The sequence below is a fragment of the Spermophilus citellus genome (genome assembly GCF_964194105.1).
Source record: "Spermophilus citellus genome assembly, chromosome: 3".
NCBI lineage: Eukaryota > Metazoa > Chordata > Mammalia > Rodentia > Sciuridae > Spermophilus > Spermophilus citellus.
Genome location: NC_138184.1, coordinates 158,206,470 through 158,233,966, shown reverse-complemented (window position 1 = coordinate 158,233,966; position 27,497 = coordinate 158,206,470). Strand labels below are relative to the sequence as shown.

The following is a 27,497-nucleotide window of genomic DNA, read 5'->3' as shown; positions in this document are numbered from 1 at the left end:
ACATATTGTTTTTGATGAAAAATATCTGAAAAATATGTGAGAAACTGGTAGCTTAGTTGCCGCTGAGAAAAGTAAATGGGTGGCAGGATAAAATGCAGAAAAGTTTTTATTGCACACATTTTGTACTACTGATTTTTTAAAACAGTCGTGCAATACATGTTAGGTGAAGGACAGGCTGAACTAAGTTATCTGCAGGGCAGGCTGAACGAATGTTAGCTGCAGGATAACCCGCGCACTCAAACCCCCCTCTGTCTGGTCCTTTATCACCTGTTTGCCTCAAGTCTGAACACTCAACCCCACTCAAGGCTGAACACTCAACCCCTACCAGTCTGGTGCAACAGAAACCCACATCTGACCCCTGCCCCATCTGCTTGAAGGCAGAAGAAGACATCCTTAGCAACTACTGTATGATCCAGTCACTGTACGCCAACAAGGCAGCTTGTAGACTCAGAGACCCCATTAGATTTGGGCTATAAAAACTCCCTCCTGCTGGGCCCCTCTCTCTTGCTCTTGTTCTGTCTCCTTCTCTTGCTTTCGCTCTCTCTTGCTCTCTCTTTCTTCTCTTGCTTTCACTCTCACTCACTCCTCTCCTCTCTCTCTCTCTCTCTTTTTCTCCTCTTTTGCACCGCTGCAATAAAGATCTCTTGGTCACTCCAAGTGTTGTGGTCACTTTCCTTTTAATATATATTTTAAAACATAAATTGCTGATTGCTGTATGTATATAGGTGACTCTATGACCAGTGTGATTCTGCAATCTGTACAATTAGAAAAATGAGAAATTATACCCCAATGATTCAAATGTATGAATTGCCAAGATCATTGTAATGTCATGTGTAGCTAATAAAAAAATTAAATTAAATTAAAAAAACATAAATTGCTTAAGGAATAAATATAATTGTTAAGATTATTAGGGACCTCCCAGGGACAATTTGGGAAATAGCCAAAGAAAATTTACATGCATAAAAATCAGCTTTCTGATCACTTAATGCACTTGGTGATTTGCTTTATAAGTAATAGTAGAAACCTTTGCCATACCGTTGTTCTGTTAAATGAATGCAAAACAGAGTAATTTTCCATCTGTACTCCACAGTGCTTTGTCATGCTTTAAAAGCAAAAAAATGTAAGTAAAACAAGGAGAAAATTAGTACCTTGAAGCCAGGTAATAGGTAATTCAAAAGGCAGGCCTAGCATAAAATTATAGTCACAAACAGCCCTGCCTGGGAACATCCCAGGAGGATGGCTGCTGTTTTTTACCAGTAACTTTCTTGGCCAAGGGTGCCAGGTGGAAAGAGAACTTAACCACAGTTCCTAAACTCCAGGGGATTTGCAGAGCTCTGTCCCCTGAGTACACAGCCAGTTCTTCAGGTTTTATCCTTTCCAAGAAACCTGACATGCTGTTTTGTATGGTATTTTCAAACTGGGAAGAACAAGACAGAGAGAAACCTGGGCCATCAGAAACGGAGAGACCAGTCAATGAAATGATGGAATGGATGCTTAGGAATTTTAACACATCAATGTATTAAGAATTGGGTAGGTGGGAATGCCAAAGTGGCCCAATACTCCCTAAAGGCAGGTGCTGCTATCAGCAGAGAAAGCCTTGTTATAAGAGTGGAGAATACTGCTACTCCTAGGGAAACGCTGACTTGACGCTGTAAGAGCTAGTGCACTCTCACCGCTTCTGTGGCTAAGGGCGATTCTGGGACGCTGAACTAACAGGAGAAAAGGAGAAAAGACTGCAGAGCCCTGGTAATGGGGGTGCACGGTGTCAAGCAGCTTTAATCGTTTGTCTCTCCCATTGGCTGTCAGGGAAAATTTAGGTTTTTGAAGGAGGCGTTCTAGGAGTTTGCATAAATTCCTTCCGAATCTCAAGATTTCTGAAACTCCGATTCTTCTTGTCGCCTGGTGAAGGGCGTGGGATTGGCAGCCTGCGCTGCGCTGTCTCTGGGAAGCCACCAACATCTCCGGAGCCGCCAGCAAGGGTAGTGAGCCCCGCCTGTGTCCGAGCCCCGCCTCCCTCGAGGGCGCGCCCTATAAAGCCTCGGGGAACAGGGTCCCTACTACAGGTCTCGGTTCGGTCATACTCCAGGTTAGGCCAGGTCCTGTACCTCTGGGAGCATCGCTTGCGGGAACCATGGCCCAAGAGTTGTACCACCAGGAATTTGCCCGGGCGGGCAAGCAGGAGGGTCTGCAGGTCTGGAGAATCGAGAAGCTGGAGCTGGTGCCGGTGCCCCAGAGCGCTTACGGAGACTTCTACGTCGGGGATGCCTACCTGGTGCTGCACACCGCCAAGGCGAGCCGAGGTTTCGCCTACCGCCTGCACTTCTGGCTTGGTAAGGGGTATTCGCAGCGGGACCCCAACGCGCCCAGGTCGGGGAGGGGAGGGGCAGATGCAGAAGTCTGCGGTTTGCAGGCTAGGAGGCAAAGGGGACCGCAATTGGGAACGCCTGGAGACTTGGAGTGCTAACCGCGCCCTCGCGGGACCTCCCTTTTTAAAACTGGTCACCCTCTCCTGGCTGAAGTCAACTCCTGATCGACTGCAAATTGGGGTGCAGACGAAGTCAGGAGTAGATTTACCCCGCTGGCTTTGACCTTTGTCAAGCCAGTTGCCGGGCTTTTCACCTTCCAATCTCTAAACCCCACAGCACCCCAGGGGCGCTGCCTCTGCGCACACTCAGGTTAGCCAAGGCCCCGGGGCTCACCTTCAACAAGTCCAGTCCTGGTTTCCCTGTCAGGGTGGAGATGAAGTCAAGCAAGTTTGTGGGTATCAGCAGCAGCTGGCAAGACTTTTTTTTTTTTAAGTGAATTATTTTTGTATGTTGCCTTTGGGCATCAGCTTTCTATTTGTTTACTATTTGAAGGGATTAGTCTTTTGGGGCCACTTTAAATCAAGATTCTCCCTGAACAACACTGCTTCATGTTTGGGGAAAAAATATACTGATATTATCTATATAAATACATATAGCTTTATGAAAAATAACAGCTTCTAAATGGCTGTTTATTTAGATGGATTGCTTTGTTCTTATTAATTTATTATTGGTCTTTTATAACAAGGATGTAGTGTGGAATAGAATCGCTGCTTTAGCAATAGTAATTATTTTGGGCTACATTCATGCCAAACTTTCAGGACACTGGGCCCCTGTGTGTTCTACTTTTTCTACCTTCTACTTTGACTTGTAAACATCCAGCCTCTCTCCCTGTGAGGTCTTGTGCCAGTGGGCACACCCTGTCTAACAACATGCTAATTATTTGAGATTTTTTGCCCTCTAAAAAACTACCCCTTGAACTTGTGTTTCTTTAGTTTTAGGTTTACTCTTGAGCTTGAGAAAATGCACAAAACCACACATGTACATGTTTGTAAGTCTCTGAAAGCCAACATTTCTATTTCTAACATCTGAATGTCTTAAGAAACAAATATAAAACATTGAGAAGTGACTTTCTGAACATTTCCCTAGTGGAGCAGGCACTAGGGAAATGAGAACTCCACTGAGGAAGAATGCACTTTTAATCACTGCACTGGGTGTTGGAGTCTTGCTTGAGGTGGTTGAAGAGGCTGAGTCTGAGTTCCAAATACATTTGGTTCCCCATTGTGATGTTGCTATTCCTGTTGATGTTATACTGCATAGTGGTCTATCTATATTTTACACCAGAAAATGCAGAAACTTTGGTATATAATCTTTATTCATGAATGAATGATGTCCTCACCGTGGTCTTTGCATCCAGAACGTGGCTCTGGGATCTGGAATGATTCTGTGTCTGAAATGCCACATTTGCATCTGGGTGAATTAAAATGCAAAAGAACTCCACATCTTGCTGTGCATGGCAGTTAAGTTTGGCTTTGTCAGAAGTTGGCAGGTGGGTTTTGAGCACAAGGTTTTAATTCCTTTCTTATCCAAATATTCCCTTCCTTAACCACTTCCATTTTGTAGGATTTGACTCTCAGTCATGCATTTAGTTTCATAATAGAAGCCCTCTATGATGGCACATGCCTGTAATACCAGCTACTCAGTAGGCTGAGGCAGGAGGATCCCAAATTCAAGCCTGGGGAATTTAGTGAGACCCTGTCTCAAAAATAAAATTTAAAAAAAGGGCTGAGGAAGTAGCTTTGTGGCAGAGTTCTTGCTGTGCACATGCGTGCCATTTCTCCCTTTCCCTCTCTCTTTTTGCCAAGAGAAAATTGTGGGGAGGTAGAAAAGCTTAGAGTAAAGTATGCAACAAGACCGTCAGAGGGAATTTTCCAGCAGCTTTTCCCCTAATACTAAGCAAACTGCACCCACCTAACAGTCTAAGACCTAAATTAAGATAAATTCAGGTAAATTCATGAGGATTGATCAGAGAGACAAACCAAGAGAAAGCTCCAGGTGGGTGAGCTGAAAGTTCAGAGAAAAAGAAGGTGTGATTAAAGGAAATTGGGAAATCAATTGGAAGGAAAAGGAATGAAGACAAATGAGGATGGAAAAGGCACACAGGTTAGCGATGAGAAACAGGTCAAGTAGGAGGAAGAAAAGGGAAAGCAAGAAGTGAGACCTAACATTACGGAGGACAGAGGGAGGGGCATCCCTCCAGGTGTCTCTCAGTGTTTCCATAACACCATGGCATCTCAGATATTTCACGTACCACCTTGTATTACCATTATATGCTTAAAGGAAAGTAAGAAATTGTTGCATGCAACTTACAAATTTTTGTATTAGTCTTTCTTAAACATTTCAACTTTGGACCTAGCAGGTGCATCCACCTTTTGTGTCTAGTCCCTTGTGACAACAAGTCAATGAGCAAGGCTTGGTGGTAAAGCTGCCCCCTGTCACATCCTCAACCTGTGGGACTCATGCTTACCCTCACCTTTTCTCCTTAGATCAGATTAGTCAGATTATGTTATGTGCATATACAATTATGGCATAATGAATCCCACTATTATGTATAATTATAATGTACCAACAAAAATTTTTGAAATAACTTGTTCCTTTTTATTGGTATAGATATATTACAACTTGTTTAACCAATTACCTATTGAAAGTCCGGTTTTAAACTTCACTTAAATATATTTCAAAGTAACATACACTTGTCTTATAACTAGTCTGTGCTAGGCCTTGTGCAAAGCAATGGGAATGAAAAGGATTGGATTGAAATATGCAATACATAGAACTTATACAATAAAAAAGGGGCAGTAAAAGTAAAGTGGTACAGCACTCTGGAAAAGAGTTTGGCAGTTTCTCAACAAAACAAGCAACTACCACATGATCCAGCAGTTGCATTCATGAGCATTTATTCGGGGGGAGGGGAATGAAAATTTATTTTCATGCAAAAACCTATACATGAATGCCCAGAGCAAAAAGAAAAAAAAAAGAATACCCATAGCAGCTTTATTTTATTTGAATAGCCCAAAATTGGAATCAGCCAGCCCTTCAATAGGTAATTGGTTAAACAAGTTGTGATATATCTATACCAATAAAAAGGAATAAATTATTTCAAAAATTTTTGTTGGAACATTATAATTATACATAATAGTGGGATTCATTATGCCATAATTGTACATGCACATAACATAATCGGATCAATCTGATTTCCCAGTACCTTCCCATTCTCCCTCCACCATCCACTTGCTTTAATCTACTGATCTCCCTTCTATTATTGTTATTTTAATTAGTGCATTATGATTACATATGGGTATATACGCAGAGGATTCATTGTGGTATATTTATTAGAATACGTAGACATAGTATAATTTGGTAGCTTTCATTCCTCAATACTTTCCCCTGTGCTCCTCTCCTCTCTCTGTCTCTGCTCTATTTGTCTCCCTTCTATTTTTGTGAGATTCTTCCCCACTTTTTGTCTTTCTCTCTCTCTCTCTCTCTCTCTCGATTCCTCATATGAAAGAAAACATTCAATCCTTGACTTTCTGAGGCTGGCTTATTTCACTTTGCATGATGTTTTCCAATTCTATCCATTTTCCTGCAAATGACATCATTTCATTCTTCTTTATGACTCAGTAAAGCTCCATGTGTGGTCTACATACCACATTTTCTTTATCCATTCATCTGTTGACAGATACCTAGGTTGGAGGAATAAACTACTGATATACACAGCAACTCTGATGAATCTCCAGGGAATTACGCTATTTTAAAAAAATGCAGAAAGGTTCTGTCTTATGTGAGTCTTATAAAACATTCTGAAATGAGAAATTTTTAGGTTTGCTGTTGCCAGAGGTTAGAGATAGAGTAGGGAGGGGTAATGCAGGCAAGAGATGGATGGAGTAATTAAGGGGCAGCACCAGGTATCTTTTCAGTAACTGAACTCTATGGGATCTTGACTGTGAGGCAGCTATATGAATTTCATATGTGATAAAGTTATATAGAGCTAAATGCACACAAACACATCAGTGAGTACAAGTAAAAATGGGGAAACAAAAAATTGGTCAATTATATAAACATGAATATCTTGGTTGTGATATTCTGTGAAGTACTGTACTCATATACTTAATACTTCAGTATATTATAGAAAACTAAACCATTCTACAGTTTTACAAAGTGTTGCTATTAGGGGCAACAGCCTGTTTACCAATACCACACTGTATTCATTACTGCAGCTGATGGTAGACCTTAAGCCTGGGAGAGTGATTCCTCATGAATAATTACTTCCTCCTGCTTTAGGCTTCTTTGTTGAGGTTATTTTAGTATGCCAGGGCCACTCCCTTTCCATATAAATGGAAACTTTTTAAAAAGCTTTTTTTTTTAAGTGAGTTTTTTTTACGTTATTGAACCTTTATTTTATTTATTTATTTATATGTGGTGCTGAGAATTGAACCCAGTGCCTCACACATAATAGACAAGCACTCTACCACTGAATCACAACTCCAGCCTTCCAAAAAAACTTTTATAATGTTTATATATGTTATCATAAACATTAATTTCTTTCTTTGATTTTGGTGAAGATAGCATTAAGCTTGTAGATTAATTCTGGGAGAATGGACATCTTTATTATGTTGAGTCTTCCAGTCCATGGCTTTACATTTGTTTAGGTCCTCTTTGATTTTTTTTTTTTAACCACCATTTAAAAAATTTTTAGCATACAGTTCCCATACATGTTTTGTCGAATAGGTTTGCATACTGTAGTTTCTTTGGAGTAATTAATTGTAAATGGCATTATGTTTTATATTTCAGTTTATTAATTTTCATTGTTTCTATATAGAAATGTGACTGACTTTTGTTCTTGACTTACATTGTATTCTTCTATCTTGCTGAATGCACTTATTATTCCAGGAGGACTTCTTCAGATTCCTTAGAATTTATTGTGTAAACAGTCCTTTTGTTTCTATATAAGACATTTTTAAATTTCTTTGTTTCCAATTCCTATATCTTTTGGTTCTTTTCCTTACCTTATTTTGTGGTTAGAATTTCCTGTGAATAAGAGTGGTGAGAGTGGACATCCTTGCCTTGTTCTTGATTTTGTGAGGAAGGCATTCAGTCTTCACCTTTAAGTACTGTATCAGCTTTATGTCTTTTGTAGGTGTTATTTATCACGTTGAGTATGTTCTCACCTGTTCCTAATATGGCATGCATTTTTAAAAAAAAAACATGAATGTTGTATTAACCTAGTTTTTAAACCTCTCTTTTATTTAGTCTGTTTTATTTATAAAATGATCACATTCCCCTGAACAAATTTTAGAGGTTTACTACATATATAAATAATGTATCAAAATATAAAAAATAATGTAACACAACATAACATACATAAGTAAACCAGTTTCAGGAAAAAAACAAATGAAGTCATAAGTAGAATTCACAAGGGAAAAATCAATTGAAGTTATAAGCAGAATTCATACACAAAATTCCTGTTTCTGAACACTTGCTAGGATTTCATGGTAATAGAATTTATGGCAGTTTTCACATTCAAAGACTGATATTGGCTTTGTTAAGACTATTCAACCTCTTTCAGGAAAGGTCTCTGGCTTATTCATACTGATTTTCCCTGGTTTAGCACACTATATAAACATCAGCAAATGAGACCATAATTTAATTAACTAATTTCCTGTTCATTCATTAACTTCATGCCTGTCCATTTACATCTACCAAAAGAGATTCAGGTTTCAACTTGTAGTCAGGTAAGAATATTTATGCTGAGTGTATAATCCTTAGCACCTTGGATATTTAATTTTAAGTTTCTAAAAGCATCTGTGTACAAAATCTACATGTATATCTTTACTATTATTCTCAGAGTTGGAAAACCACGTGTGTGTATGTGTGTGTGTTTTAAAAATATTTTTTAGTTGTAGATGGACATAATACCTTTATTTATGTATCTTTATGTGGTGCTGAGAATCGAATCCACTGCCTCACACGTGCTAGGTGAGCACTCTACCACTGAGCCTCAACCCTAGCCGGACATGTGTGTTTTTTTATGTGTGTCAAATACTAATGTTTGACCACAGACCATTCACAAAATTGTTAATGTCAAGTACTCTTCTAGCTGCTGAATTTTTTTCTTGAGAATATCCTACTACACAGGTTGACTTCAAGCTTGAGAGGGGGAATTGTAAAGAAATTGTTTCTTTCTATTTTAAATAGCTGACTGATTTCCTTTTTTCAGGTTTGGTGAATACTTTCAACTGAGGTGATCAGTTGAACTATTATATTGTGGAGGCTTCTAAATTTTTATGCATTGGTTATCCATGGGAGAAATTAATATATGCTAGTCACCACAAAATTTTTCTACTTAATGAGAATCAGAATGTAAAAAACATATCTTTTTTTCCCCTACATTTTTTACTGGTGCATAGGTGAAATGGTTGTTACATATTTGTACATGTGCACAATATAACAGTATAATTTGGCCAATGTCATTCCCCAGTGTTATCCTTTTCTCTTTTCTCATCCCTCTCTGGTCCCTTTCCTCTATTCAGCTGATCTCCCTTTGGTTTTCATGTGATCCCTCCCACCTTTCTTTTCCCTTTTCCTCTCTAGCTTCCATATATGAAAGAAAACATATGACCTTTGACCTTCTGAGTTTGACTTATTTTGCTTAGCATATTGGTCTTAAGTTCCATCTATTTTCCTGCAAATGACATAATCTCATTTTCCTTTATGGATGAATAAAACTCCATTGTATGTATGTGTGTGTGTGTATATATATATATATATATATATATATTTTTTTTTTTTTTTTCCATATTTTCTTTATCTATTTGTCTGTTGATGGACACCTAGGCTGGTTCCATAGTTTGGTCATTGTGAATTGTGCTGCTATAAACCTGAGTATGCATGTATCATTACAGTATGATGGCTTTAATTCTTTAGGATAAATACTGAGGAGTGGTATAGCTGGGTCACATGGTGGTTCCATTCCTAGTCTTTTGAGGAACCTCCATACTGATTTCTATTGTGGTCGTACTAGTTTACAATTCAACCAACAGTGTAGATGTGTTCCTTTTTCTCCATGTCCTCTCCAGCATTTATTATAGTTTGTATTCTTGATGACTGCCATTTTGACTAGGGTGAGATGAAATCTCAGTGTAGTTTTGATTTACATTTCCCTAATTGCTAATGATGTTGAAATTTTTTTCATATATTTGTTGGTGATTTGTATTTCTTCTTTTGAAAAGTATCTGTTTAGTTCATTTGCCCATTTACTAATTGGGTTACTTATTTTCTTTTTGGTCATAAGTTTTTTGAGTTCTTTATATATTTTGTATATTAATCCTCTGCCACAGAGGAACTAGCAAAGATTTTTCTCTCATTCTGTAAGATCTTTCTTCACATTCTTGTTTCCTTTGTTGTGAAGAAGCTTTTTAACTTGATGCCTTCCCATATATTAACTCTTGGCATTATTTCTTGAGCTTTAGGGGTATTATTGAGAAAGTCATTGCCTGTGTTATATGCTGCAGTGTTGACCCTGTGAAGAAACATATCCTCTGATGTACTTCCTAATAGCCTGTGCTTTGGGTACACAAACCTCTCTGGGTCCTCTTCTGCCAAAGATCACTTTGTGACCTCACAAAAGTTACTCAACCTCTGTAAGCCTACATTTCCTTAGATGGTAATACAGTGCCTGTCCTATAGTAAGGATACTATAAATACATCAATTTAGTTATTATTTCTATAATCACTTATGATTTTCATACAACTCATATGTAAGTGTTTTGAAGTGTTTTTTTTAAAATAGAATTTGTATTCTTCTTGAGATTGCCTTGGCCCTGACCAGTAAATACATTGCAGGCATTGACTCTTAGAAATTTTCATTTTGATCTCAGTGAGGTTGCCTGGATGGGCTCAGTATTAGGGAAACTTATGTGTACATTTTTTGCTAAATTTCTGGGACAATATCAAGTACATGAACATTTAATAAATGTTAGCATGCAACATCCTTTACTCTGTCTTTTCCTTCAGAGATTAATTACTTCATACAAACAGAAGTAACAAGATAGTGAAATGGGGTCACAGACTCAAAAATAGGTATAAGGTCCAGTTACTTTCATTTTTTTTTCTTGTTTTAAAAACCACTCTATTTCCCGAAGTTATTTCTTATTTCCCATGATGTTCATATTCTTCACAATTAACATATTGACCTATTGGAAGCCTGGAGTTTGTTGCTATTAAAGGCTAAATAAATTGCAGAATGTTTTCCTAGCAAGATCTTCTTGTACCAAAAGAATGCTTTCTTAAATCTTATTGGAGTATATTGTTGTATTTTCTCAAATATACTCAGATGGCAGTGTTTCTTTTAAAACTATTCAAAGGCATTGGAAAAAAGCAGGAGTAAAATTAAGTTTGTAGTTAATATATCTACTTAAAGATTTTTCTGCAGATGACTGTTGCATTGACATACAACTGGAAGAAAGTTTGTCATAGCTGCATGTGGTAGCACACACCTGCAATGCCAACAACTTGGGAGGCTGAGGATGGAAGGACAAAAGTTCAAGCCCAGCCTCAGCAACTTATGGAGCCTCTGTCTCCAAATCAAAAATAAAAAGGGCTGGGTATGTTCAGTAGTAAAGCACCCCTAGGTTCAATCAAAAAAAAAAAAAAAAAAGAAAGAAAGAAAGAAAGAAAAGAAAAGAAGAAAAGGAAAAAAGTCTGCTGTAATGCTTTTCCTTGCATGATAATTGAGATGCTGTCATTTGCTGCTTCCAGGAAAGGAGTGCTCGCAGGACGAGAGCACAGCCGCTGCCATCTTCACTGTGCAGATGGATGACTATTTGGGGGGCAAGCCAGTACAGAGCAGAGAATTGCAAGGCTACGAGTCTACTGATTTTGTTGGCTATTTCAAAGGAGGTCTGAAGTATAAGGTAAGCACCTCTCTCAGACAGTTTCCTTTACGACAGTTTCAGTTTCTCCTCCTATTCATGCATACCTCATGTCTTCATGAAATGAAAGTTCATTGAGGGCAGGGTTTTTTGTTTTTATTTTGTTTTAATCTGTTTTGTTCACTGATATAGTCCTACTACCTGACAGACACATAGTAGGTGCTCAGTAAATGCTTGTGGAATGGACTAAATTTATTTTGAGAGGTTAATTTTTAAGGAGATCTTTTGATTGCATCTTGACAAGAGAGCCCTTTAACATTTTGTAAAGTTATTTCAATAATTAAATATTGGCAACTTGCATCCTAACAGTTTTCATTTTTACTCTTCTGGAGAATCTCTGAATTTGGTGCAAGTAATCCAATTCTTCAGAACCTGATTGTTCTGGAACACCTTATACAGTATTTATAGCAATTATAATTTCAGTTACTGCAAAGACTGACACACATATTCCCCCTGTGTTGTGGTTCAATCTTAGATATAAAAATGAAACCACTGAGCTGAAAATATCTGAGGTTAGCCACACAGACTCAGATACACATGCTCACACATGAACCCCAATAATGTATATGTATTGGCTTGAAATATCAGTTTGCATTATTTCTGAAACAAACAAAAATCAATAAATAGTTCTGTCCCCTTCACTATGGGTTTTTCCTGAAAATTTCCCAGTGAACTTTACAGACTAGTTACACTTCTCCATTTCCTATTTCTTCTATAAATGCCTGTTCAGTTAAAGTATGAGAAGTATCCTCTGTTTCCGTCAGCTTTTCCTTTATTGTGACTAAATACCCATGAAAAACAACTTAGAGGAGGAAAGATTTATTTTAGCTCACAGTTTAAGAGGTTTCAGTCCATTCATTGCTTTGTAGGGGAAGACAGCTGCCCAGCTCATGGCTGCCAGAAAGCAGAGGGGTGTCAGGGAAGAGAGAGAGAATGTTGAAAGAGCTGGGGACAAGAGACACCCTTCTAGGACCTGGCCCTGGTGATCTGCTTCTTACAACTAGGTCCCATCTCCTAAAATTTCCACCACTTCCCATAATACCACAAATTATTAATCTATCAGTAGTTTAATCCATGGATGGGGTCAGAGCCTACATGATCCAATCACTTTCCAAAGGCCCCCTGCAACATTGGTGCATTGGGGAACAAGCCTTCAACATATGAGTCTTTGGAGGACACTTCATATTCAAAGCATAAAACCCTTCCCAGACATAAATCTTTTCATAAAAAATATATGGTCCACCAGGTGCTTTGTATACCCCATTATTGCCCACCACTGAGAATATCCCCCTGGTGAAGACCTAAAACCTCAGAGCTAAACTGGATATTTGAATATATATTAATTTGCATATTAAGATGCCAGGTTTATTTTTACCTTTACCTGATCAAAGCCTGTTGAATATTTGTGATACCATTGAAATGAGTAAAAAAACAACTATAAGTTCTTTTATCTCTTTTTTTGGATTATAATTTTTTTATTTGTTTTAATTAGTTATGCGTGACAGAAGAATGCATTTATGTACTCTGATATATCATACATAGATGGGATATAATTTCTCATTTTTCTGAGTGTACATGTTGTAGAATTATATTGGTCATGCAGTCATTCATATATATATATATATATATATATATATATATATATATATATATATACACACACACAGTAATAATGTCTGTTTCATTCTACTATCTTTCCTATCCCCACATCCCCTCCCCTCCCCTCCCTTCATTTCCCTCCACCTAATCTAAGGTAATGCTATTCTTCTTTAGTGCCCCCTCACCTTATTGTAATTAGCATCTGCATATTAGAGAAAACATTTGGCCTTTGGTTCTTTGGGATTTTCTTATTTTGCTTAGCATGATATTCTCCAACTCCATCCATTTACCAGCAAATGCCATAATTTCATTCTTCTTTAAAGCTGAGTAATAATCCATTGTGTATATATATCACAGTTTCTTTAACCATTAATCTGTTGAGGGACACCCAGGTTGGTTCCATAGTTTAGCTATTGTGAATTGAGCTGCTATAAACATTGACGTGGCTGCATTACTATCTTATGCTGATTTTAAGTCCTTTGGGTATAAACCCAGAAGTGGGACAGCTGGGTTGTAGTGTTTCCATTCCAAGTTTTCTGAGGAATCTTCATACTGCTTTCTATAGTGTTTGCACCAATTTGTAGTCCCACCAGAAATGTATGAATGTACCTTTTTTCCCACATCCTCGCCAACATTTATTATTGCTGGTATTCTTGATGGTTGCCATTCTGATAGGAGTGAGATAAAATCTTGCAGTAGTTTTGATTTGCTTTTCTCTAATTGTTGAACACTTTTTCATATATTTGTTGACCACCTGTATTTCTTCTGTGAAATGTCTGTTCAGTTCCTTAGCCCATTTACTGATTGGGTTATTTGTCTTTTGGTGTTAAGTTTTTTGAGTTCTTTTTATATCCTAGAGATTAATGCTTTATTGGAGGTGTATGTGGTAAAGATTTTCTCCCGATCTGTAGGCTCTCTCCTCACATTATTGTTTCCTTTGCTGGGAAGAAGCTTTTTGATTTGAATCCATCCTATTTATTGATTCTTGATTTTACTTCTTGCACTTTAGGAGTCTTGCTAAGGAAGTCAGATCCTAGGTCGACATGGTGAAAATTTGGGCCTACTTTTTCTTCTGTTAGGTACAGGTTCTGGTACCTAAGTCTTTGATCCATTTTGAGTTGATTTTTGTGCAGGGTGAGATATAGAGGCTTAATGTCATTTTGCCACATATGGATTTCCAGTTTTGCCAGCATCATTTGTTGAATAGGCCATCTTTTCTCCAGTGAATGTTTTTGGCACCTTTGTCTAGTATGGCATAACAGTATTTATGTGGATTTGTCTCTGTGTCCTCTATTCTGTACCATTGGTCTACAAGTCTATTTTGGTGCCAATACCATGCTATTTTTGTTACTATCGCTCTGTAGTATAGTTTAAGGTCTGATATTGTGATGCCTCCTGCTTCAGTTTTCTTGCTAAGGATTGCTTTGGCTATCTTGGATCTCTTATTTTCCAAATAAGTATTATGATTGCCTTTTCTAATTCTATGAAGAATGTCATTGGGATTTTAGATTTTAATAGGAATTGCATTAAATTTTTATAGTGCTTTTGGTAGTGTGACCATTTTGACAATATTCATTCTGCCTATCCAGGAGCATAAGAGATCGTTCCATCTTCTGAGGTTTTCTTCAATTTCTTTCTTTAGTGTTCTGTAGTTTTCATTGTAGAGTTCTTTCACTTCTTTTGTTAGATGTATTCGTAGGTATTTTATTTTTGAGGCTATTGTGAATGAGGTAGTTTTCCTAATTTCTCTTTCAGTGGATTCATCGCTGATATATAGGAATGCATTTGATTTATGGGTGTTTATATCCTGCTACTTTGATGAATTTGTTTATTAGTTCTAGAAGTTTTCTATTGGAATTTTTGGATCTTCTAGATACAGAATCATGTCATCAGCAAATAGTGATAGTTTGAGTTCTTCTTTACCTATTTGTAAGTTCTTTTATCTCTTTTGAAATCATTATTTCAAAATGACTCCAAAAGTGAGACTATTACATCTATTTTATTTAATTCATATGAGTTCCTCTAGTTTATGTCAAATGATTCTGAAACTTCCATCATGTTAATGAACCCAACTTTTGAAATAAGCAAGGACTTCTAGTTACTAAGAGCAGGTGCTGTAGCATTGTCTTAGTTGTGAACCCATTTCTTCCAAAAGACTTGTTTGCCTTAGGGCAAACACTTAAAGTTTCTGTCTTAGATTCTCTTGAATGTACAATGGGCATAATAACAGCTTCCTCATCCAGGTGTTGTAAGGATTAAAGATTAAATTAAATAATAAAACATCTAAACAATACATAACCAATAAAGATTTAGGACATTATTAGTCCTATTGGCCATTGACTTTGGAAAATAAAACTTCTGGATATATATTCAAAAGTAGACCTGATAAAAGTAATTTTATAGTTATAGGATACTTAGCTTCTAATAATTCAAGCCACCACAGATTAACATTTTTCAGAAAGAGGATGTCTGCAAATGGAGGTCAAATTTATCAGCAAGAGAAGCAGTTGACTATTTTATCAGTGGTGACATTGTACATGTGGAATATATGCAGTTGCAGCAATACTTGATAGGAAATGTGGAAGCAGAGATAACCACCTAGAAGATGGTTATGTCACGCTGAATTTCATCCCATTATTAGTTGCAAGCTACAGGAATAGGTTAATCACTTTTTGTATATTGTCTAATTTAATATAAATTATATATGGTACAGTTTCTATTATAACTTCCCTTTTACGATAAAGCAAAGCTCAAAGGGGCTTACCAAGGTTTTGTAGCTAGTGTGTGCCTGTGTGATCATGTGACTTCAGTGCTTAAAAGCTAGTAATCATTATACTAGGATGCTCTCAAAATAAGCCAATGATTCATATGCCAGGAAAAACTTTTAATTGAAGATTACCTTCTAGAAAAGTTTATTGTTTATTTGGACTGGGTAAAACTTGAAAAGTCTGCCATTACCTAGGCTACAGAAATCATATGAAGTTGCTATATGCAATGTAAATTGAGTTAGAAAATGCTAAGATCATCTTCCTGTCTCATTTTGTTGACTTGTGTCATTTCTTGCTGAGGTCTTTTGGGAGCCTGGGAATGTGTTATAGAGGCCTATTACTTACCATTGCTCCCTTTTATTAAATTTCTGATTAACATACTTTTCTCAAGCTCAGCTAGATGTCACTCTCAGCTATGATGGTAAACAGGGACCATCAGACATCTGTCAGCTGGCAAACCTGTGTTTATGGTACCACTGATATGGAGGGTCATCCACTCTGCTTTAATTTTTTTTTTTTTATTGGTTGTTCACAACATTACAAAGCTCTTGACATAACATACTTCATACATTGGACTGAAGTGGGTTATGAACTCCCAATTTTACCCCAAATGCAGATTGCAGAGTCACATCGGTTACACTTCCACAATTTTACATAATGTCCTATTGGTCATTGTTGTATTCTGCTACCTTTCCTATCCCCTACTATCCCCCCTCCCCTCCCCTCCCAACTTCTCTCTCTACCCCATCTACTGTAATTCATTTCTCTCCTTGTTTATTTTCCCATTCCCTCACAACCTCTTGTATGTAGTTTTGTATAGCAATGAGGGTCTCCCTTCATTTCCATGCAATTTCCCTTTTCTCACCCTTTCCCTCCCATCTCATGTCTCTGTTTAATGTTAATCTTTTCTTCCTACTCTTCCTCCCTGCTCTGTTCATAGTTGCTCTCATTATATCAAAGAAGACATTTGGTATTTGTTTTTTAGGGATTGGCTAGCTTCACTAAGCATAATCTGCTCTAGTGCCATCCATTTCCCTGCAAATTCTATGATTTTGTCATTTTTTATTGCTGCATAGTACTCCATTGTGTATAGATGCCACATTTTTTTTATCCATTCATCTACTGAGGGGAATCTGGGTTGGTTCCACAGTCTAGCAATTGTGAATTGTGCTGCTATGAACATCGATGTGGCCGTATCCCTGTAGCATGATCTTTTAAGGTCTTCAGGGAATAGTCCAAGAAGGGCAATAGCAGGGTCAAATGGTGGTTCCATTCCCATCTTTCCCAGGAATCTCCAAACTGCTTTCCAAATTGGCCGCACCAATTTGCAGTCCCACCAGCAATGTACAAGTGTACCCTTTTCTCCACAACCTCACCAGCACTTGTTGTTGTTTGACTTCATAGTGGCTGCCAATCTTACTGGAGTGAAATGGTATCTTAGGGTGGTTTTGATTTGCATTTCTCTGACTCACTCTGCTTTAATTTTGACTCATGAAAGCAGAAAAGGATTGGAAGTTTCTAGCATTAATTCAAACAGTATTCATGGAATTACTATCTGACACAGATATAGATATATATCTTTTTTTTCCTTTGTGCCTTTGTAGCATTAAATATTAGAGACAAGATTATTTTTAAAAATAATAGCAAATTTTTAGATTACACATCACTTATGATTCACCCTGAATATTATGGGTGTATCCTCAGTCTAAGTCTGCTCTATATTTTATAACATTTTTTTTCAGATCATAGTATTCTTTTCTATTTTTTAAACTCAGATCACAATGAATTTTACTTATTTAAAAAACCAAAATGGCCATAAACAATAATGTGTAGGTGAAAACTTGTATTTATTTTGTTATATAACAATTTATTCAGTCAAGAAATGTTACAATATTGCAAAATTAGGGACTAGGATATTATGATTTTTTTTAAATGTGAGGTTATAATTTTCCTGACTCAACATTTAACCTATTCCAATAAAACTTTTCTATTTATGAGGGCATATTCTTGGAGAATGGTAGAAATTTAAAGTATATGTAAATTTAAAGAATGTGCCAGTGACTACATATGCAACTTAGTTCCTTATTTTGGATTTACTGTATATGTTTATATGATAAATTTGAAAATTAGACTCTTCTATAGATTACTTGATATAGCCAATTTTTTTGACTATTGTGGGAAGTCTGCAATCTATTGTTTATGATGCCTCTTAATTATACACATTACTTCATAATTAATTCTGGAAGTAAATTTGGTTCCTAACATTTAATTAAAAAATAAAAAGGTAAATGAAACGATGATTGTGAATAATGCAAGAAGATGTAGTTGATACAGTATAAGTTTTTTTCTTTAGCATCTCCCAAATCCAGTGGTGTCCTGTTGTTTTGTTTTGGTTGGAGATGTGCAATCAGATAGTGTATCTCTCCTAACTTAAGGTAAAAATATTCAGTCTTAGCATATTGGATGAGCTTTCTTTGCCAGAAAATGAAGAAGATCTTTGATATTTTAACATAAAAACAAGGATGCTCTCTGCATAGAAGCAGCACATCCCTGGCTGGATCCTACTCCCCTTCTCTGTCCTAACTGCAACCATGACCTAATGTGGGGTGCTTGTTCTCTGCTACTGTCATCTGTGCCTGTTCCCTTTGACTTTTCCAGCTTTCTGTTGCCTTCTTCCTTAAAGTATTATTATTATTATTATTATTATTATTATTATTATTATTTTGCCTTTTCACTGATTAATGATTTGGGAATCACTCATTCCTGAGGGACAAGAACTACCACCCTTTCTTTTAGTTAATGCATCTGGGGTTTTCTTCCCTGAAGGTTCTCAGTAAATACTTGTGGTTTTAAATAGAGTTTCTAAAACAGGAAGAACAAACAGAGCAAACCAACAAACAAACCTGTTGATTTACCAAGGAACTCTCTCCCTATTTAACTCTTTACATGGACTTACGTGGCTATTTTCTCCTGGTCCTTCAGGCACAGGTGGGCACAAACACCAGTGGTCTTATGCCTTGCCCTGACTAGTTAGCAGCCTCACCACTTTTCTCTGTTTTGTGTTGTGTCTTCCTCCCACTGATCAGGCTGGAGGTGTGGCATCTGGACTAAATCATGTTCTTACCAACGACCTGTCAGCGGAGAGGCTCCTGCACGTGAAGGGCCGGAGAGTGGTCAGGGCCACAGAAGTTCCCCTCAGCTGGAACAGTTTCAACAAGGGTGACTGCTTCATCATCGACCTGGGCGCAGTAAGTTTCATGTACACACACAGACATCTATAGGGAAGCAAACTGTTTTTAGATCACATCGGATGTACGTGCCATTGGAAATAATCACTTTTTTGTACATGATTGGAAAGAGGTCATGTTTATGTGAGATGCGATCATATGTGTAATGGGCAAATATTTAAATGGCACATAAAGTGAAACTTCAAAGTTTTTATGTTCTTTGGTAAGTTTACAAAAGTGATTTAGTTCTTTCTACCATAGAAGAGAAATTGAATGATTTTTAATTACATTTCCCCTTCATTCTGAACAGAGCTTCCTATAATTATTTTTGTCTTTAATTGTGTGGGAAAGTGTGGTTTGTGGGGCGGGGGGGGGGGTAGGGAGGAATGATTCCCTAAGCAATTGAAGGTTCTAGAATTTAAACTGAGCATAGGTGACTAAACAGCCTGCTGAAGAATTTTGGAGGACTATTTTAACATATATGTATGTGTATGTGTGTATATATATATATATATATACACACACAACATACACAAACACATACTCACCATACTGTTTCATGCTTTCAAATACCTTAGGGTTACTAGAAGAAAAGGAACAGGCACAAATATTAGGTATCTTCATGGCACGTTCAATGGCATCCAACATATTTTCTTCCAGGAAGAGGGGCCCGTCTAGTGTCAGGGATACTTATTAATCATTTTCATCATGGGGAAGAAGTATTATTGAATGGCTTATATTAGACTCTAGTAGATAGGATTGAAATGTGTCTTCAAAACTTTGTAAGGTTTCTAAGGGGCATTCCTTACCATTGAAATTCAATGTTGCCAAGGCAACACAGAGAAGCTTGGAGCCTGTATATGATTTCCTCTCTTTCTCCTTGTGGTCACCATTCTCATCACCAGTCACATCAACATTCTCATAGTCCGGTCTTAAATTGTGGGACCAAACATTATATGGAGTCCTGACTCAGTGTGTATTTCTTCAGTTACTTGAGGCTTGGACTGTCTGTGGATCTTGCTCAAGGGTGCACAGCCAGTAAATGGTAAAGCAAGAATTTGACTCTAGGTATATCTGGTTCTCATTTTAATTTACTGTATCTCCTTGGGAAGTATTTTGGGATAAAGCAACAGAGAGAAGCCAAAGGAGTTTATTCAGTATGCATAGAGGAGGGACCCTAAGGAGTCTCCAAATGAAGCTATCTGGTCAAGTTCTAATTAACCAGTTTGAATCTGGCAACAGTACAGACATGTGTTAATTTAATAAATAGAAAATACTCCCAAGGTATAAATGTCATCAATTTCCTTAAGTTAAAATGCATCTATAGTTTTATTACTGCTAGTAGGTAATCTGATTAGGGTCATATCAGATTTTATGTACCTTTGAGCTCTCAATAATATTTATGGCAGACTATAATTCTCAGTGTTGTATTTAGACACCTACACTGTAAAATGACAGTATTTTTGCCCTGAATCCTACATTAAATTTCAGGAGAAAGTCCTTTTCAATTTCAAAAACTAAATAATCATCTTAGTCCTGATCTTCAGATCTAGACAAAAACAGCCTATTATCCTACTCTTTTATTATCTCACACCAAAAATAAATAATGCAAAAAATGGCCACAATTATCAGTAACCCACATAATTCCAAAGCAATTAATTACAGCAGTCTTTCAAAACCTATGCACAGTAATTATTTATCTTAACTTCTATTTATACCACTTACATTTTAAAGCCTTTTATAATTTATGGAATGTTTTTACATATAAAATGACATTTTAAAAAAGATGAGATCTCAGTTCTCATTGAAGTTACTGTGCTCTGATGTTCTCATCCTTTACAGGTGGATATCTAAATGGGTGATTTCTAAGGTCTCTAAAGAAATGGGACACTTTCCAATGATAATGGAATTTATCACTCTATTGATTGAAAGTAATTCTTTCCTAAAAACCTTTTTATGCCTAATGCAATTACTATACAAATGCAGTAATCTATTTAATTATCATGAATAGTTTCCAATTCAGCTTTCCAACTCTCTATGATTTGACCTTGGGCAAATCATTAACCTCTGGAGCCTTTGTTTCCTCATTTTTTTTAACTTCTTAAATCTGGTTTCTAGTGCTACTTTTGGCCTTAACTGACTGTGATTCAGACTCATCTGATGCACAGTCACATCTGGGAAATGGCAGTTATCATTTAAGTTTTGAAAGGGAAACCGAAGCCTGTGAAGATGTGTGCAAGGCACTTGCATTCATAGCATCTGAGGGTTGACTTGGGTAGGGACCTGGGTTGTTCTAGCCCTAGATCATATTCTCTTCACTATTCAAGTGAACTAGATATATTTTAGATGGCTTGGGATAACATAATGTCTTGAAACAATTTCAGAATTTGCTGAATTAGGAATTGATGATACCTAATTTGGTGGAGATTCTATTGAAAGTCTCAGAATTCATTAAATCATTGATTATTTTGTACCACAAATACTGAATTTCCCCCAAAAGGTATACAAAGAAAAAGGGGGGACTTGTGAGAAACAGAAAGTTCAGTGGTCCATTTTTAAAATATACTACTTATCCTCAACTGGGAAGTAAGAGCCAATTGTAAACATTTTAGCTAGAGCCCTTCCCTTTGCCTCCCCCAATTTATTAAAAAAAATTGAATTTCCACATGGGACAAATAGTTGGATGTTGTGGTAGGTGGCTTGTGGTTCTAGTGACACATCTCTCTTCCCATAGGTAGTTTCAACTTGTGGGAGTAATGACCTAAAATCCAGGCTCATATAAAGAGACAGTCTTTATTATAAGGTTCAAGGGCATTCACTTATTTAATAGTAAATTATCTTTATATAATTAATCATCTTTAATAACTCAGCTTTTCTCCTTGCAGACCTTGTAGAAGAGATATTTGGAATGATTTTGTTACCAAAGTTTTTGAATTTAGTTATTTCTTATGTCATGGAAGTTTCCTATATTCTAAAGGGATAGAAACCCTGATAGGAATCAAGCCCTGGATACCTATGTACACTGGAAGAAATGCCCACATTATTAACCTTTAGCTGGCTGATAACGTTGCCAAAAGCTTCTAAATGGTGATAAGATCTTGTGATTATCGATAATTTTATCTTTGGATTGTGCCACAGTAAACAAAGAAGTATATGGAACAACAATTTTCTGAACTATAATATTTTAAAAGTCATTGAGTTGATTAAAAAAGACCACCTTCTGCATCAGGGGGCACAAAATGGAGCCAATGCATATTGGTTATGATATTCTGCATGTTCTGTTTCCTTGTTAACTGTTAACTTGTTTTATTACCCAGGTATGAAAAATATAGATTAATTAAATGTTCAAAGCCATCACCCAGCTCAAACCAGCTGACCCCAAACTAAGATTATAGGTATAATTTAAATCCCACAGTTTGAGAATGTTTAAGGATGTCAGCTTTTATGACAAATGGTCACAATTACTATGCTTTTTTATATGCCTTACAAACATTTGCTCTCTTGTGGGGTTTTAGACTACAGTAGAGATTCCCTCTCACCCCCTCACCCTGAGGTATGAGACTGTAAAATTATCAGTTTAATCAGTGTGAAGGTTAAGAAAATCATGATTATTTTAAAAATGATTTATGTATGTTATTTTAGTATGTCATCTGAAAATAGTATAAGGCATGGCTGGATCTTAGCCATTCATAATTTACTGCATCTTTGGAAAAGTAATTTTGAAATATGCATTTTAATGTTGGTGAGTTTGTGAGTCCTTATTTTCCCACTAATTTAAAGAAAGATACAAGGTATTAGTAAAAAATTGAATAATAAATTAACTAACAAAGTTACAGCAAAAAATATGATAACCCAGCACCAGTAACTACAGAATATGAATGATAATGGAAAAAGCACATATTCTCAAGGTTTGAGATCTGGTGTAAACTCAGAGAAAAGTATGTCAGTAAGCCACTGATGAAGAATTAGGTCTAATAGCAGTAGGAGTTCCTGTCGTGAGTTACTGATCCTGATATCCTGCCTGTTCCGTTTCCTTGTTAACTGGTAACTGGTTTGGTCAGTCATGCAGCTTCGCCTCCTTTCCTGGCTATTTATAATCTATCACTCCTCCCCCACTGTTCAGTCATGTTGCTTTGAAAAAGCAGCTTCTACTTCCTCATTCACCAGTCTTTAACCCACATGTCTGGCTTTCACTCCCACCTTCTTTGGAAACTGTTTTTTGCCATGGGGCATGAATGACCAGTGGACATCTTGATCTAATGATCCATTTGATCCCCGTGCTGCATTCGACAGTAGCTGCTACCTAACTTCAGTTCTGCGCTTTTCCTGGCTTTCCTAACCTCCTCCCTTTGAGGCCCTGCTTTCTTCTTTGCATGGCTTACCCACCCCCTCCAATATATTTTAAAAGCAGTCTATGTTTAATGACTGTCCCTTCTTTATAAATTTTCCTGGAAAAACAAAACAAAACAAAACTCATCCTCACCCAAAGTGTTCACTACTATCCACTGGTAAACCTCAGTTTCATAGTCCAGCTCAGACCTCTTGCCTGAGCTCAAGGTCAGTATTTCAGGCTGCCTATGAGATATTCAGCTCCTGTACATCATGAGAACTTCAGACTCAACGAGTTCAGAAAAGGAAGTGCATCGTCTTCACTCTCATTTCAAACCAATTCTCCTCTTATTGTCCTTGCCTTGTTAACAGAACCTCCACTCACTTAGCCCCTCAGACTCCCATCCAGGAGTCATCCTGATAATTTCTCCTGGGAGCTCCACATTCAGTTACTGGCTGTCCTGGTTGATTCTGCCTCCTAACACCTCTGGTCCTTTCCATACCCTTTATGGCTGCTGATATGTCTCAGTGCCCCATGCACAACACATTCCCTCCAGTCACTGTGCCTTTGCTCTCCGGGACGGTTTCCTTTGCCCAGAACCCTCTCCTCTCTGTGACTCCCTTCTCCAGCAAACATCCATTCTCATTTTATGCTAGGATACTCAACTCCCATGTCGTCTTGTTCACAGTTTGTTCTCTGACCTCTTCCTCTTCTGCTTTTCCTGTCCCACATTCCACCCCTGTGGAGTCAGGTCTTAACTTTATTGTCACGGTACAGAGATTGGCTCTCAGCATTTCTCACACTATCATGCACCTAGTGTCTCACTCATTTTGTTCCTCGTGTAAAGCCCAGACTTAAAGCCAACAAATGTGTGTCTATCTGGAATAAAACATATTAGTCTAACATAGTGCTGTGTCCAGAAATGTGATTTTCTTTTTCCTTCTATAACTCAACCTGGCCCTATTCACAAGCTCCTAGTATCATAGGAGAGTTGGAAAAAAAAAGTGATTTTTGCCTTATTAAGATGAATTTTGTTAAACACTTAAAGCAATTCAGACTTATGCCACTAGTCACCTTTTCTATTCCTTAGGTACTAGGGATATTTATATAATATTATGGCCTGGGTATAGGGGTTGAGGTTGAGGATGGAAGTATAAATCTAATTTATCTTCATTTACCTGTAGTCTTCATTGAAGTTCAGCCATGCCATTCATTCTTGGGCTTTGGCCTCTTTTGTCAAGACATTTGCTAGAGAATAGGCTTGGCCTAAGTTTGGTCTTCTGATGATAACATACCCTCACATCAAGGGAAAGCAAGACCCTTTATGGTTCTTGGAGCCACATTGTACTCTTCTCAGGAACTCTGTTTTGTTTTTCTCATGCCATACTGGAGAGATAGGACATTGTGTTCTCACTGTGGTCTGGAGAACTGTTCATAGTCATTTCTGCTCTAATTTTCAGACTCATGGATGACTCTATGAATGTATTGATCAGTTTTGTGCTACTATAACAAAATACCTGACATAATCAAATTAAAAAGAGCAAAAGTTTATTTTACCTCACAGTTTCAGAGGTTTCAGTCCATGTTTGGTTGGGTCAGTTGCTTTGGGGCCTGTTGTGAGGCAGCATATCATGGCAGAAATGTGTGGCAGAGGAAGCTACTTGCCTCACAGCAGGTGGGAAGAAAAAAAGAGAGGAAGATGAAAGACTGGACTCTGAATATCTCCTTCAAGGCACACCCCCATATAACCAGAAGACTTTTAAACTTTTAAAGACTCCACCACTTGCAATACTTGGGGACTGAGCATGGATTTTTGACAGGTACTTATTTAAACCCTGGTTATGACAAATCAAAAAGTGATTTGGAAAAAAAAAGTGTTCTGAGCTCTTCTCAAAGATTAATTGCCTCTGGTCAGGTTTCCTAGTTTTCTTAATCTCCCTCTTTGTTGTTTTTCAACCAGACAAACGAGTCATACCTAATTTTTCTGTTCTTGCCTAATCTGTGGTTCCTACAGTTTACTCTAGCACCTAAGGCCAAGGCTCTGCTTCTTTTTTTTTTTTTTAATTTTTTACCTAGTATTTTATTATGAACAATTTCAGACATACAGTGGAGCTAAAAGAATTTTTCAGTGAGCATCCACATATCCACCACCTGTAGTCTACCATTAACAGTCTGCTTGTTTGGTCACATGTGGATCTACCCATCCATCACTCTTTCTAGATTTTTTGATTCATTCTGCTTCTTGATATGCAAAACAAACTTTGACAGCATCCTCACTTCTTATGCCCTCCCAACCCCTGCACCACAGAAAACGCTTTTCTCTAGCAAAATCAAGTTTCTTTTAATTTAAAACCATGTCAGTTTTCAGAGTTTTGTCTCTGCTGTGATTGAAAATGCTTGATTTAAACTGAAGACTGAGCAAAACATATATCTTCATGCTGGATAACTTTGTCCATACCCCCAAAGTAATGCCTAACACTAGATTTATAAGAGAAGAACCTGAGGCAATAAGAAAAGATAAGAAGAAAGGATAAATCTAATCTTAAATCTGTTTAAAGTGCCCTGCAATAAAAATATGGCCAAGAGGCATTTATTGTGTGCTTAGTATGTGCTCGGTGAATGGAGTATAGGGATGAAGAGCAGGCAGCCTTTGCCCTCTGGATACTGTTGAATGGTTTGAGGCATGGCTATATTCACAAGTGTGACAAAGTGCAATGGGGGAATGAGGGCACTGGAGTAGGGGTGCACATGCCTTGAGGTTGGAGAATGGATGAGAGCAATAGACAGCATGCAGGGTGCTAGGATTTCTGCTGTAATTCTCAGTCATGCTTCATATTAGAATCATTGGAAAGAGATTTTTTTTAAGATAAACATAAGAATACTCACTGCAACATTCTTTTTTAACTTTTTTTAGTTGTTTTTTTTAAATTTTATGTTTGTTTGTTTGTTTAGTTATTTTACTTATTTATATGTGGTGCTGAGAATCGAACCCAGTGCCTCACACATGCTAGGCAAGTGTTCTATCACTAAGTCACAGCCCCAGCCCCAAGAGGTTAAAATAATGATTCTTGTTCTTGTAATGTGATCCCTAAAAATACTGATTTTTAATGTTTGGGGATGGGACTTTGGTGTGGGCGAGTTTTAAGCCCTGCCTCCCTGGTTTATTCCAAGGTACAGTGAATATTAAGAACCACTTTCATACAGGGAATGTCTAAAGGTGCTGGATTATTCAGGGTCATATGCATGAAGCATATGTCATTCAGTTATATAGCTGAGTCACCAGTGTAGGTGGCAGCAGAAATGGCTTTTGATAAAGTATGACTAAACCTTTGGTTTGTCGAACACTCTGACTAGAACTACCTACTCTCTGGTGCCAGCGAGTGGCATCACTACCAGCAGCCATGCCAATTTGTCTAAGTCATTTCCCTTTTCCCTGTCCTTCTGTTGCATGGCCAGATGGAATTGTTGACCAATCCTGCCACTGTATTCTTCTACTTAGCCCCTGATTTCTCTATCTCCACTGCTTTGCCCTAGTTTAGAAGCAGTTTCTTCCTTTCTGGTCTGTGGTTCCTGAAGTGGCCCTGCACATCACACTGTTCATCTTCCATCCTTCATTTAGAGATAATTTTTTTTAATTTTATTGTTGGTTGTTCAAAACATTACATAGTTCTTAATAAACCATATTTCACAGATTGATTCAAGTGGGTTTAGAGATAATTTAAAAAAATATATACATGTGTCATCGAAGGATGTTGATTTCAGTTGCCTTTGAGGAAACTAAAAACAAGATTTACTAATCCCAAAACTAAGGAAGTCAGGTTTTAAACCTTTAAAATGAAAAAGGTAGATTCTTGGAGGTATCTCACGAGTCATTAACATCTTCAAGCTTAGAGAACCTCTAGGCAAAAGGAATATCTTCATGAATTTCTGTATTTTTTTTTAACTAGAGCTAATGAAAAAACTAAACACAGTACAAAGCAAGGAAGAAGCAGCAGCCCAGGCTCCATTCCCCTTTTATAAAATTCTAGAGGTATTTATAGTGAATGATTTGGAAAAGTATGAAAAGGCAGCACAGTAGTGCCGAGTTCCGTGGGCGGGTTGTGGGTTGACATATCATGGACTGATTTGGTGCCCCTATAAACTCAGCTTCTGAAATCTGTTTCCCTTTCAGGGCGTCATTGAACATTGTTTTATTTTGGCTCTTATTTCCTGTCCCCCAATGATGTTTGGCTGCTCTTTGATGTTTCACTTATTAATTTTGACCACATGGTTTAAAGGAA

At 37.3% G+C, this 27,497-nt stretch overlaps 1 protein-coding gene across 1 annotated transcript in view; it reads left to right on the top strand.

The window, feature by feature from the left end:
- Positions 1-1,772: 1,772 nt before the first annotated feature.
- Positions 1,773-27,497, top strand: part of SCIN (scinderin) — an 81,892-nt gene continuing 56,167 nt past the window's right edge. Inside the window, exons 1-3 of the mRNA XM_081284722.1 lie at positions 1,773-2,330; positions 11,121-11,275; positions 18,747-18,908. Coding sequence (XP_081140848.1) covers positions 2,132-2,330; positions 11,121-11,275; positions 18,747-18,908 — 516 coding nt within the window. The 5' untranslated portion in view covers positions 1,773-2,131. The remainder of the gene's footprint in view (positions 2,331-11,120; positions 11,276-18,746; positions 18,909-27,497) is intronic.